The sequence below is a fragment of the Plectropomus leopardus genome, chromosome 14 (assembly GCF_008729295.1).
Source record: "Plectropomus leopardus isolate mb chromosome 14, YSFRI_Pleo_2.0, whole genome shotgun sequence".
Lineage (NCBI taxonomy): Eukaryota > Metazoa > Chordata > Actinopteri > Perciformes > Serranidae > Plectropomus > Plectropomus leopardus.
In genome coordinates this window covers 22,775,965-22,790,865 of record NC_056476.1, presented here as the reverse complement: position 1 = coordinate 22,790,865, position 14,901 = coordinate 22,775,965, and the positions used below count along the sequence as shown (strand labels likewise).

The following is a 14,901-nucleotide window of genomic DNA, read 5'->3' as shown; positions in this document are numbered from 1 at the left end:
TTACACTGGCCAAAATGCTGTACATAGAGCATGCTACTGAATCAAGAACAAAGCTGGGTTTAAAGGTCCAGTGTGTAGGATTTAGGGGGACATATTAGCAGATATGGAATATAATATAATATGTATGTTTCTTTTAATGTATAATCACCTGGAAGTAAAAATCTTTGTGTTTACGTTTCCTTAGAATGGGCTGTTTATATCAGCATATCCACGCTGTTTTATCCACGGAGTCTGCCATGTTGCACCGCAATGTTTCTAGCAGCCCAGAAAAGACAAATCAAACACTGGCTCTAGATAAGGCTATTAACTATTTTTGTGCTTTTTAATTTTTATTTATTTATTTATTTTATTTTAGTTTAGTTTTTTGTGTTTTCCTGTTGTTGCCAATGTAGCTAGCAGCCTCTCCCCCAGTGTTGGAAAACTTTTTGCTTCCATGAAACGTCTTTATTCAGTGTTTTTAATGCTTTAAATAATCCATGAACATCTAGATCTAAAGTTATCAGATAGTGTTTTTACTGATTTAAATCACCTGGTTAGTTTGTTTTGTGGAGGAGGAGACCTCTGCAGATAATTCAGCTCCAGAAAAAAAACCTCATGAACGTCTGGATCTTAAGTTATTAGATGGAGAAAAAAAGTGAGTACACATTAGAAGATGCTGGGCAAGTGGCCCAACTGTCAGGTGCCAAAAAACACCACAGAAACAGTGATTTGTAACATAAAACTGTTTTTTACAGTGTTTTTACTAGTTTAAATCCCCAAGTATGTTTGTTTTGCTGAGGAAGAGATCCCTGTGAATAATTTGTCTCCTGGTATAAACCGCCTGAATGTCTGGATTTTGAGTTACCAAGAAAAAAGGTAAGCCCATCAGCTACATGGCGAACAACATCTGAGAAACACTGATCTGTAGCATGAAACTGCTTTTTTCAGTGTTTTTACTGGTTTAAATCACCAGGTCAGTTTTTTTTTTGTAGAGGAAGAGACCTCAGCGGATAATTAGGCTCCTGGTGAAAAACCTAAAGGAAGTTCACGCTTGGCACATGGGAGAAGTTTCAGTTGGATGCAATCTGCAATCTTCATCACTAGATGCCACTAAAACCTACAGACACCGCTCCTTTAAATTTGGCTTGAAACAAATAATAACTGGCAAAAAAAATCAGCAACTTGGCAGGACTGGTGGAGAAGCAAGAGGCAATGTTCTAAACATTTTTCAAATTATTTCCAAAATGAATTTGTCTTCAGTGTGTTTATTGTAGAAAAAATCTGTTGTGTTACTTCAACAGTGTTCCTCCAGGTCCCAAAAGAATTATTTATGAAAGAGCTGGCTTGCCTCTGCCCCGTCTAAATTCAGTGCAGTCGGTCTCAAACTAACCCATTACAGAAACACCACTGGTAATGTATTATAGAAAAGATTAAGTACTAGCCTGCAGTAGCAAGTACCCACTGCAGTTTGGCAGACTTTCTACATTGTCATGCCATCCCAGTTCTTCTGGAGGTGCAGTAAGCCTCGTAATGTTCTCAAACAGCAGCCTATTACTTGTACTGGTGCTTACTGTTTAAACACAGGATGTGAAAATGTCAGTAGTCGGAATGATTATCATGTCAACTCCGTCCCATTCTTGTGTAACAAAATATTTCAAATCAGTGAAGTTTGAGAGCAAGCAAATAGTGCTACAGGAAAATGGCAGAGATTGCATGATTCCACCCACACACCATTAGTTGCTGGTGAAGGTTAATATTTTATCCTCCAGATTGCTGATTCAGTAAATCCAAAAACAATCTGTGTTTTTATGTCCAAGGACAGTTCTCCAGCCTCTTATTGAAATAACTCTTAGTCACATATTCATGCTTATTATGCTTCTCTCTTCGCTTCACCCATCAGAACACTTTGTGTCAGGTTGGCAAACACTGTTTTTGCTGGTTAGATTTTTGCCAGCTCTCTGGCTCTTTGTGAAATGTGTCTATACCTTAGTGACAAGAAAAAAAAAAACACTTACTGGAGATTTTGTACCTGTGGTGTGGCACCAGGTTGAACCGAAACAGGGGATGGAAATCTCTCTTTGGGGCTCCTTTCACTAAATTCCCAGCAGCAGCGTCTCATTGTAACGGACAATATGGAGAGCACTTGTTAGAGGGAGTGTGGGTAAGGGGCAGTGTGGGCTGAGAGTCTCTAAATGAGGAGTGAAGCAGCAGGGTAAAAGTCCTCCAGTTGCGGGGATATACTGTCTGCAGTTCAAAGGTCAAGCGATCCTGCTGGCCACGACATCAACTCTTTAGAAGTTCAGTCCATCAGTGTGTCTGTCAGACGGACAAAAGGAGTCTTGTCCACTCTGCTATGATACAACATGTTTGGTTGGACTCTCATCAGTCGTCGAAGGCGATTTGTGGTGCTGGTAGACTGGACGATGAGTGAGGACGAGAAAAATCTGAGTGTTCATGTGTGTGGTGGTGTAGTTTGGAGGGGTGGGATTTGGAGGTGGGGGGTGGACAAGTGAGTGTCGTTGATGGCACTGTGGTCCTCAGAGCGTCCATCTGTGAAACAGAGTGGGAGGAGAATTAGACAGAGTTACCCCCCCACCACCACCCAAGCCTGTTTTTGGTGAATGTGATGCATGAATCCAAGCAGGCAGCCCCAACTTTCATGTCAAGGTAAGTGGGGAACAGAAAAGGTTCAGTTTAGAGCATCAGGGTGCATAGAAGACCCACACAATAACAGTTTTGGTGCTGGAGACACTGAGGATCAAACAGAAGTAAATGCAGACTGTCAGCAGTGTTTCCTATTTTGAGTTTATTCTCTTCGGTACAAGTGATCAGTATCGGCTTGAGGACACTTTTGGGCAAATAAAGAATGAAATATTCAGCGCGTGCTTCTCTGGAGGCATAAATTTTACATCATGTTTCAGATAATTCATAATAAATGCCTTGTGATATGGCAGACAAGTGGGAAAGGTAAGATACAGCAAACTGATTTAGCATTCTCCCTTATCAATAATCAAAAATGGTGTATCTTTAGGTATCTGAAGGTTATGGTACAGTTTCTCCATGACTTCTATGATTCACTTCAGCTGCCGGTTTGCTTTTAGCAGCACTAACGGCGCATGGGGCTTGATTTCCATCTTTTGTCGTTATTAATTACTCTAATTCAGAGTGCTCGCCTCGTGTTACCACAACTTGAATTGGTCTTCAATTGCTCTTGAATACAGTTTCATTTAATTAACAACTCGAGGAGTGCATCATTAAACTTGGTATTAATGTGTTGAATAAATCCTTTGACATGACAGACTTCCCATTTCCATTCTGAAGCTCATCGAGGTAATCTGCCAGTCAAAGTGAAGCAACAAGTAATCTTGCTGTAAAATGGGAGCAATGTGCCGGCTCATGAGGAAATATGTAAAAAATTAGAAAATTAATGTGTTGGATGAACATGCTCCAGCAAGAAATGCATGCAAATCAAATCAGCAAAACAAACTAAAAAGACGCACACACCTGAAATTTTTGTATAATGTCATTTCTACTAATATGGCCTCATACATATGCGCAGATTTCAGATGATATAACATTATCATTTGTCTCCCCCAGTAAGAATTGGTGTTGGCTTTGGCTAAGATGCACCGAGGCACCTTTTCCAGCAGTATGATATACATTGGGTGGCGGAAGTTTGTGATGCCACCGGCAACTACCATTATACAAAGAGCAGGAAAGTTTTTATAGGGTGGGCGGAAGGGGTGGTAGATGGGTCAAACAAACTCGGGAGCTCCCTGTTTGCTTCCCATGTGAAATTAAGCCAAAGCATAATGTTTTTTTTCTAAATGGACCATGTGCTTTTGCTGCCTAAACCAAAGAAATAAATATAAAAACAACATTTTAACTATGTTGCACATGTATTTTGAAAAAGACTATGCATTTATGGGCAGACAGTGTGCATTTTCTGCAAAAGCAATAGTGTACTTTGAAAAGACACAATGCATGTAACAAGCTTTAATTGACACTCCCTCCCGGAACATCCAAAACAGATACGGGAGGGTACCTTGAGCGTCACATTAAATGGAGGTCCACCGACAAAGTCGCGGTATTTGACGAGTTGGAATCAGCAGATATTGTATGATACCTTCTGGTTTGCTCAAGTAAGTCATCACAAGTAACATTCAAATACCTTACCTGCACAGTGGAGTTATGACATTTTCAACATGCACTCACATGACATTTTTCACTTGCTTGTTTGACTACTGTCTCTATTTGATGCACACAGTGTTTTCCCTTCAATCAAGCATCATAATGTGATTTTATGATGAAGTGATCAGCCTTACTATTTGCTACATTGGACAAAAGATAAAATAACCCTTTTGCCAGAATTTCCTAAATTTTACAATGCGGCTAAATATGAAAGTAAAGAACTTGTTAAAGAACATTTTGGAAGTAAAGGAGATAATTTCAAATGGTTCAAGGATTCACACTGGGGAGTAAGAGACATTTGAAGCATCAAAAGCAACTGATTATTTGATGGGTACCCCACTGTGAATTACAAAATGTCAATGAATAAATCTGTGTAAATTCATACTTAAATACAGAGTCTGCACAACTGCATAGAAGTGTTTGTGGCAGCCCACTGGGGTAAACCCACCTCATTTATTTTGATTGCGGATTCGCAGACACCTCCTCTTCAGCGGTGGCTCCAGCTCGGGGCTCCCGTCTGCTGACAAAGGGGCACTGATGGAGCAGGACAGGATGGCCGTTTTGTCAGCACCGGGCTTTGGCACAGGCTGGATGACCACACAGCCTCCGGTAGACAGCAGTGGCAGGGCATAGGCATGCTCACCCTCCTCTAAGTTGGAGTCAGGGTCTGGCTTACCATCCACTGTGTCCGCCATCTCATCTTGCGCTGAGCCCCGCTTCCCTGGCTCCCACTCTCCAGCTGCGCAATTGTTCTCTTTCAGTGCCTCATGCTCCAGTTCACCGTTGGCTGACTGTTCCTCTGCCGTGCCTTCTCCTACAACACCATCTCTTCGGTCAGGGTAAGACTCAAAGGCAGGGGTGAGAAGCGAATGCCATCCCGTACCATTGACTATGACATTACATGGGGCAGCAGGGTTGGTTTGGAGCTGGGGCAGGGGTTGTGGGTGGGTCCGTGTTGTGCTGGGTAAGGGTGGTGGGGTACGGTTAGAGTTACAGGGGTTCAGCTGGCTCATTGGAGGATCAGCGTGGCAATAAGGGCTGCTGTTGCTTGAGGGAGGGCCTGGTGATTCCAGTGTGTTTGGGTGTGTGGCCCCTTCCAGCTCTGCAGCATTGAGGAGGCCCTGTGAGAGGGCACCGTCCACCCCATCACGACAGCCCTTCCCTTCCCAACCCAACCCTGCAGCTGGTGGAGATCTTGTCTCTGCCTCTGCCTCTACCTTGACCTGGACCCCTGGTAGCATCCTCTGAATTACCTGCTGTTGGCATGGCCTCTGGCCTATAGTTAGATCAATCACCCCCTCCACTGATACAGGGCCGCTGCTTAGACACAGATTGCCTGAATTGTCCTCTGCCTTCACAGTCAAGTCAACCAACGCCGTCCTGCTCCTATCTGAGCGTACAGGAGAGAGACGCTCCATGCCAGCTGGCTCTACTTTCTGCTCCCCTCTGTCACCTCCAGAGGACCCTGGAGAGTGTGGCCCAGATCCCGAAGCCTCAGAGGACTCTGGAGCACTGCGGAAGGTACCACTGCTCTCTGGCTGGTCCCTGGAATTTTTGGGGCTGAAGGGAATCGGGATTGGAATAGGGATCGGGACTGGCAGAGGTACAATGACAGGATAAGGAACCAAGAGAGTTGGTGGGGGTACCAATGGAGCCAAGGATGGCATGCCAAAGTTCATCATTGGGGGCAGAGGAATGCGTCCATTGGGCATCATGTTGACTGGGGGGAAAGGGGGCAGGCCTGGCATGGGGAGACCAGGGTGAGGGGGCATCATGCCTGGGTTGGGATTGGATGAGGGGTGGACATGTGGAGACAGCAGGGGTCTATGCATGGGGCTTGATGCTGAACCCATGGACCTAGAGGGAGGTGGTGGACCAATGCCAGGGATGATAGGGTTTGACAGGGGACTATTGGGCCCACCTGGGTGGGCAGAGGGCCGAAGAAATGGTGGACGCATCTGCTGCATCATTTGATGCTCCATGAACAGCGGTAGGGGCATGGGTCCCCGGGGTGTCATCACCATGGGAGGGCTACCAGGTGGAACCCCAACAGGTGGGTGCAAAGTTGGAACAGGCGGAGGGGGAAGTGTGGGGCTCTCGTGGGGTCTGGGTGTGGGGATCTTGGCTGAGGAGCAGGAGGATGGGGAGCAGACAGCAGCAGTGTCTGAAGGTGAGGTGGCAGAGGAAGTGGAAGGGGCCATTGCAGAGTTGGTGGAAGGACCTCCTGGTGAGGGAGCTTTACGCCTAAGGTCCGTTAATGGCGTTCCCCAGGACTCAGGAGTGAGAAGCTGTACCCCTCCACTACACTCCATCTTACTCTCTCCACCAGTGCCGTGTCCAGGGTTACATAATGCTCCAGGCAGTGCAGCCTGGGTCTCCTTGTAGAAAATGTCCATCTTATATTGGTTCAGGCATTTGGCACTGCAGAACTGCAGCCTCCGCTCACCAGCTCCAAAGTCCAGGTACTCCTTAGTGTGGCGAATATGTTTGCACCAGTCACACACCTGGAACAAAAAGCACACACAGTACACACACTGCATCAGCACCTGTCACTCTGCATACAAAAGACTTGTAATTTGTTTTTGATGAATTACAAAATAATCTCCTCTGAAGTATCCTGGTAAGCAGAAGCTCAGCCTCCAAGCCATCTGGAGATAAACACATTTAAAACAAGATTGTTTTTAAGAAAGCTGATGCTGTTTCTGATTACTATTACAAATCTGTCAAGAGGAAACGCTTAACCTTGAAATTAGTTTATGTGCATGCCTGCATGTATTTGATTGATGTAATTTAGGTGTGTGTTTGTGCACGTGTCTAAACCAATGTTGTTTTCTTACAGAGAGGTAAACGTGCATGTGGTATGATTCTGCTGCTAAGTGCTATTAAAGTGACTTTGTCTTTGACTTTTTGTGCTAACAAGAAATGCCCATTTACACCTTCTGTTTGCAATAAAGTCTCATTTAACCACAGATCCCTTGGAGACTGATGGCCACACTCGGTATTGAAGTGTGTGCCAACTACAGTAGAAAACAGATATTTAAGTTAAGTCAGTTTGAACGCTTGAGCAGTACAAAACTGCTGCTGCAATTTTTAGATTTCAGCTATTTTGCACATCAGGCTGCAACCAAAACCTGAAATGATCTGAGAGGCATTCACTTGATGACTTAAAATCTCTTTATATTTTTCAAGTGATTGATGCAATAGCTTAATGCAGAACTTTCAAATTTCGTCATTTAAGCTAATAAAGGGGCTCCATGCAAAATTAACATTGTATGAGTTTGTCTGGACACGGTTCCCAACACGGAAGTAGCTGAGTAAGCAGCTAGTGCTAGCAACTAATGGTGCTAACTGTATAAACAGAGCTAAACAATGGCAGCAGTTCTGACAAAGCTAATGATGTTATCCAGGAGGGAACTGAAGGGTGGGCACTACACTTCTACGATGATGCCCTCTGGATATCAGCAGTAACAGCTATAAGAGAGCAGTGCAAAGCAGTAGTGATGAGCTAGAAAATGGTGTACGCACATGCACTAACATGCACGCATGGCGGAACCAGCCACCACAACAAACCACAGAGAAGCTTAGATTAACACACACACAGTGTGACTTCATTCTCTGCTCAGGACACAATTACATTCTACGTTCTTTGCTGCTATATAAATGCTCTGAAGGTTGCATACAGAACCTTTAACTTCACAAAAAAAGAGTAAGTGTACCTAAAAACTGACAATGTATTTACCTTGTTGTTAGTAATTTTCTTATTCTGGATGAATAAACATAATGTGACATTTTCAGTAACCACTGCTGATTATGTGTTATATTCTCTACACAAAATGACAAGCCTCTTATGCATGTTTTAAAGCATGCATGGCATGCACAAAAAGCAACATAAATGCACTGTCTTTAAGAGTATACTCTATAAATATACTATATTGTTTTTACAACAGCATTCTTTTCCAAGGATTGTGCTACCATCTCAGATCAACATTAAAAAATGTTACAGTGGCAAATGTATTAATCCACTTTAAGTAGACATAAAAGACCAAAAAGCAGTGCATCGTTTTGTAAAATACAACTGCCTGTTTCTGTAATTTTAACAGTTGGGAACCCCAACATAGCATTGTTCTTTCTCCACTAACTTTTCAATATGGAAAAACTACAGCTTGATGTCAGTGTACGTGATGTTTCACAGGAGTGGACTTCACATTTTAACTTCATCCCTGAAAATGGTGTGAGTAGGTTGTGAATGCATTCATTTTCACTACTCCCTTGTGTTCCTAATGTTCACTGATATCCAATTATGTGACAATAAATTGTCATTCTTCTTGTTTAGAATTTATTCGTTACTAGAGACAGCAGCATGCGTCTTCTTGGCACTTACTATGTCATATTCATGAAATTCTGTAAAAGCAAGTTCTTTTTGAAACAAATCCAAATCAATTCTTGCTATCTTTGTTATTCTTCTTTATGTTTTACTGTAGCTATAAGAATTACAAGACTGCTTTAAGATCAACTTTTTAGACTCACAGTGGGATTTGTAAAATGTGTTAAGAGCCAGTATTTTCATCTATAAAAGGATAATAAAATCGTATAATCATAAGTTCTGTTTTAGGGCAGGCTCAGTTCTGTATTCAGAGCAAACATGAGGAGGCTAAATTGAAAAGTTGTCTTTCTTGCTCACTGCAGTGGCAGAGATCCCAAAACACCGTGCTGCACTGTTCCATCACTGTTATACACCTTTTCCAGCACAAAAAGTGCAAATTTTTCTTTGGGAGGAAAATGAATGTGACCCTGGTAGAGCAGATAGCAGTGGGCGAGCCCCGAACACGGCGTTACTCGTCAGGCCACACACAGCTCACTCTGTCAGCTCTGGGAGGAGTGGCAGGTCCTCGCTGGAGATAATTAAGGCATTAATCAGTTGTCAGACCCCTCAACGACATCCATCCATCACACAGACCCTTAAGCCCCCCTGCTGAATGTTAATAAGTTGAGGGATGCAACCGGAAGGTGGATAAACTCTTTTTGCACGCTGCACGGCAACATTGGTTTATTTGGCAGGATCCTGTCTGGCAGCAGCTAAAGGACAGCGGACTCACATGGGCTGTTTGGGCAGACGCAGCGTAGCACTGGCCGGGATTTCAAAAGAATACATAGCATGCTGACCTGCAGCTGCTACATGTGTAAAACATCAGGTACTGCGCATATCCTGTGTTTTACATCAGATTGTCTGCCACAGAGTGGCCAAGGAGGACATCTTTTAAGGACGAACATTTTAAGACAGTTCCGCATTTGTAGTAAGTCATTTTGTGGTGTCAGTCAGGAGGAATAACTTGCACAAATGCAATTCATAGGGAAATTCTGACACTAACACACTCGGGACAAGCAGCTGGAGAACATAACGAACCACAGCAAAAACAGATCAGAGACCGGACTAGATAGCAACTGTTTAAACAGTACGTTGGCGGTGCTCAGATGTCAGTCCCTTGAATCCGACACGTTTTAACTGCCCATTTAGTCCTGGCTAATTCAATGAGCCATGACTGAGTAAAAGTCAAAAAGGTGCTCTCGCAAGTTGAGTTTGATAATGGTAGGCCCAGGATATTTTAAATAATAAATGTGCTGAAATTTTCCTCGACTCAGAAAGACAGATGGAGAGCACTTAACGACTTTCTGCACTGTGAGTGAAATTTCACTGCGCATTACGCTAATGGAGTTGTGCTTTCTCTCTCTCTCGCTCTCGCTCGCTCTCTCCCCACTACACAGATGTTTGCAGTTGAATGTAATTATGGTCATTTATTTCCATCGTGGCCAACGAACCAGCATTGGCGGTGCCGTTTAATCGTTTGCGTTGCAACAATTATCGTGCCTCCAAGCCAGTGCAACCACCTCAGCAGTCATCGTATTCTTCCTTCCTTTCACCCTCCAACCCAGTGACGAGGCCGATGACATTTAAAGGGTAACTGGTATTTTAGCAGTCCTGTTTCCCCATGGTTTGTGTCTTAGTGACAAATGAAAACCATTTTTTCAAAATTGGTCCAGTATTGACAAAGAGGGCTGCAGCCGGCAGCGGCGAAACAGGTTGCAATGTAACCACTAGGGGAAACTCAGCACTGCCGATGTAGATCCTTTTTTTTTTTTTGCCACCAGCAGGCTCAGACTATTATTGTAACTGTCAGACGATATATGAAAATGACCCCTACAGAGATAGACATTATTGCTAAAGATTAACATCCTTTTTGTTTGAACAAAAATAGACCTGAAAACAGTATTGTCAAACCTACAAGACTCCATTCAATAAACAAATTTTTGCGTATACAGAGCCAGTGTATTTTCACACCTAATTGGATGAATTCAGGGGTTATTTCAACCAAATAAGACCTGGTGGAACACTAGAAAGATGAACCAAGACAGTTTTTGTGAGATTTAATTTTAGGGCTGTCAGCGTAATGTGTTAAACACGATATGATTTTAGGTTCATATGTAACGTGTTGCTGTTTTTTAAAATGTTTTAATAGCCGGTGACATTTCTGTCTTTAAAAGACTGTCCCAGGCAGAGTTTTAATACTAGAGTGATGACACTGGTATCATGTGAAACACTTAATAACGCTCCAAGGTTAGAATACAATTTGGCGATGGAATCACAGCATGATCATGTCACAGGGATCCCTTGACCTTTCACCCCAAGATATCTGAAAAACTGGGTCCTATGGGTACCCATCAGTCTCCCCTTTAAAGACATGCCACTTTATATTAGTCTCTTAGCTGATTTACCTTCTCAAAATGGTCTATATCAATGTTTTGTGATGCAAAATAATTTATTAAAAACATGATTACAAAAACTGTTATTAATCCCGATTGAAAAAATGAATCATTTTCCAGCCCTATTTATTTTTCTTCGGTCAACTGTGAATGAAGTATGCTTTATGACAAAAAAATTCTGTTTATTTGACTGGAGTCTGATAGGTCTGGTGATAAGGATTTCAGGGCAGTTTCTGGTCAAACAAAAAGGATTTAATTATTAAACAAAAAGGTCTATCTCTGTAGGAGTCCTTTCCATAATGTTGTCAATTATAATAATCTGAGCCTGTCATTGGCAAAAACAACTTCTTTTAGTGGATGTAAATTGACAATGCACAATTGCCCAAAGTGGTTACACTGCAGTCTGTTCTACTGCTTGTAGCTGCTGTGGTCTCGGTCCGTACTGGACCAATTTCAAAAAAGGTTGTCTGCATTAGTTATAAACACTCAAAACTAGGGCCCAGATTAAAAAATATCAAAGTTACCTTTTAAGAATCCCAAAATTGGTCAACAGCTGGTTTTAGCATATAACCTTTTTAAATGAACAAATTAGGTGAGGCCATGATTGGAGGACATTCTCAGGGGTTGAAGGATCAGATAAGGAGTATCAAATTGCTTCAGTCACAGAGATGAAGGAGTAGGTTGTGGACCAACAGGTTGCTGAGCAGGATGAAGAAGAAGAAGGCGGTGAAGAAGAGGAAGAGGTTGCAGATGTTAAAGAGAGTGCAGAGGATGTGGAGGATTTAGATAATGAAGAGGACGAAGAGGAGGCGGTTGCAGAGGGTTAAGAGGCTGGAGGGTTTCAGACGGTGCAGAGATTGTAAGGTTTCATAAGAGGCTGTAGTGCCTGAAGTGGTTTTATATGTAGAATGAAGAGGTTTAAGCAGTAAAAGTGCATAAAGGGAAAGGCTTGTATATCCTCCCTGTTAAGGTCGATATGTGATTCTTTTGACACTTCTCAGATTGCCGCTATAATCACGTAGTGAAAAACACAAGGATTAAACCTGTGGAAATGAACCAGGTGCTTGAAGCGAGCCAGTCGCTTGGTTGTCTCACACTCCAAACAATCTACAGCAAAGTGTCCACTCTTGACAACTCAAGTCCATCAATGATGGCAAACAGAAACACTGTGCGTGTTGCACTTTGAGTTCATTCCAAGATTATTCAGCATCTTAAAGCACCTGGTCCACTGGAAAAAGACAGAGTAAAGCTTCAACTAAAGTTTACACAAGAAAATTAAACTTTGGCAGCACTTAACACAACATCTGCAACATGTGGACCTGTAACTATGATTAGCCAAAATATCAGTTTACAGCAGCCTCATTTATTGGAATATCTATCATGGTGGTTATAATTACCTGGCTTACAAAAGGGGAAACATATCTGGTTCTTATCCTTTCCCAGTGTCATAGACTGGCTACACTGATGTCTTTATTAAAACCTGAATGGAGCATGAAAATTTTAAACTGTAAAGCAAAGACCAGAGCTACACCTCCTGTAAGGCTGCTTTTATCACAGCTAGTCACCATCAGTCATTATAGATGAGACATACAAAGGCCATTCTCACTTGGCCAGGTGAACCTCTAACCGCACTATATTTAACAGCACACACAGTGTGCGTAGGCTAAAATAACTCCAGCAATAAGAGTGATGAGACAAACCTGGTGGATTGTCTCTCTGTGAGAAAATGCTTCTGTTGGCATGTGGCTGTCAGATGTTTTTCACATGGGACATCTTTACTTGAGGCAAAAGTTTGTCACTTTGGAAAAAGTTTATTTTTTTTATTTATGTTTATTCTCTTTTTTTGCTGAGACTTAGATGAGAAAATAAACTCCTTTCTAATTATGAAGCTATACAGCCTGCAGCCAATTAGATAATTTTAGCATATTTAGTGTAAAGACTGAAGAAGTTAGCATGTCCAAACATAACAAATCTGCTTTCCAGCACCTATAAAACTCACTAGCTGGTTGTTTGACATCGGCACAGAGTTGTCAAGGCTGTGTAATTTTCACTCTCTGTTTTTATATGGATAAATCAAATCCCCCCAAAAAAGTTCAATTTTATTATCATTCCTGTTTTTAGGTTTAAGCCTGTTTAGTTTAGTTTATTACAGTTATTTGTCAAGGGCCATGTGCAAAAAACAAAAATCTCATCCAAAGAGAAGAGATGTATTAAACCAGATTTAGCTACTGGCTAATTTCCATCTGCAATCCCTGGCTAGCTGCATCCAAGCATTTTCAGTCCTTGTGCTAAGCTAAGCTAACCAGTTGCTGGCTGTAGTATCATATAAAGCTTTGATTTGAATTGATTTGATTTTATTGTTTTTGATTTTATTAAAATTTAGAAATTTCTCTTGCATCCCAGGATGTCAACTGTTTTACATAAAAAGGTCTATATATAAATAGGAAAATAGCCTACAAAACAACATTTAACCAAACAAACAAATAAAAAAACATAGTGCAAATGTTACAAATTACCGCAGACATTATGAAAAGATATATTGAGGCTATACTAGAAGCCATATTCTGATCTAAGTTGATCTCAGTTGACAGACTGAGGAAGTCAAAATTGTTTCTGTTGTCTTTTAAAACTCTGCAGACTTACAAGCTGTATCAGTTTTCTCATCTAACTTTCAGCAAAAAGGCAAATGAACATAATTCCCAAAATGTTGAAATAAGTCTTAATAAGGACAACTTTGGTTGGTTGGTGTTTGTTCTGTTTTGGGTTTTTTTCACTACCATTAATGTTGCAATAACATTGTAGCCGACTTGCAAAGTCATTTCTGAGATTGGGAAACAGAGAGACAATGCTAAAATAAAGTCCAATGCCACAAGACACCAGCAGTCAGACGATCAAACAGGTTGTAAATGAGCCAATAGTTAAGCCAGATTATCTTTAGGACATTACTGAGAGGTAAAACTGCAACAGAAACATGTGTGTATGTAATCTATGATGAATGATTAAAACGTTATAATTTCATGGTTCACATATTGCTATCCTGTCTGTGTTTAAACCTGCACAGCTGGCTGCTTGTGTCTTGCCCCATCTTACTTCTTGTTTGTGACATTGACACAGTCCATAATCCAATCTCAGCAATTACCTTGGCGAGTACAATGTTATTATTAGATATAAAAAACAAGTCAGTCATAGAAAAGATGGTTAAAACTATGGAAATAAGAGCAAAGCTGTAATAAACTTGAATGTTGCTTAAATATACAATAGCAACATATAAATGGCATGTTAGTGGCGTGTACTCCATTGTGTTTTGGGTCCACCATAGTGTTCTCTAACTTCACATTGATTAATTCAAAACGTACATGTCCCAATACTCGAAACATATTAGAATGAAACAAGTAAATCTGCACAATTCCCCTTGATTTTCTTGTCTGAGAGTTCCTACAAAATCACCACACAAGTCACTGAATATGATGTACAAAGTATAATGAAAATGACCAAAGCGAATGACTGTGCATGAAAAAAGTTATGAAAAGCTCAAACTTAAATGTGTGCAAACTTTATGTAAAACATGAGTGCTGCTTGTGTTCTGTGTCTTAATTTTTGGGCTGAGTCTTTTGTCTGATGTCTACTTTTACTGTAATGCCCAAATATAAGCCAGTCCATTGACATGTCAAGAAGAAATGACTTGAAAATTATACACTTTGAACAAAGAACAACATCAAAACATATTTGTGCAGTAGCCATCAAGCTTAAACTCTATCTGGTGTTAAATGGTTATGGTCCTTACAAGCACATCGCTGTTTGTCTTGAAGACAAGCCTGGGCGTGTCCTGAGTAAAGCTGTGCTGGGGTAATTTCCCACCGAGGCCATCGTCGTCTCTCGCCTGGGGGGAGAAATAATGGCTTCTTTTTACGAATGGACAAAATAAACAGGTGAACAGAGGCAACAAGGAAACTCAGAAATGGAAAACAACAC

At 41.5% G+C, this 14,901-nt stretch overlaps 1 protein-coding gene across 1 annotated transcript in view; it reads right to left on the bottom strand.

Moving 5' to 3' along the window:
- Positions 1-583: 583 nt before the first annotated feature.
- Positions 584-14,901, bottom strand: part of sobpa (sine oculis binding protein homolog (Drosophila) a) — a 51,565-nt gene continuing 37,247 nt past the window's right edge. Inside the window, exons 5-7 of the mRNA XM_042501219.1 lie at positions 14,714-14,809; positions 4,619-6,674; positions 584-2,529 (exon numbers count right to left, since the gene is read on the bottom strand). Coding sequence (XP_042357153.1) covers positions 4,620-6,674; positions 14,714-14,809 — 2,151 coding nt within the window. The 3' untranslated portion in view covers positions 584-2,529; position 4,619. The remainder of the gene's footprint in view (positions 2,530-4,618; positions 6,675-14,713; positions 14,810-14,901) is intronic.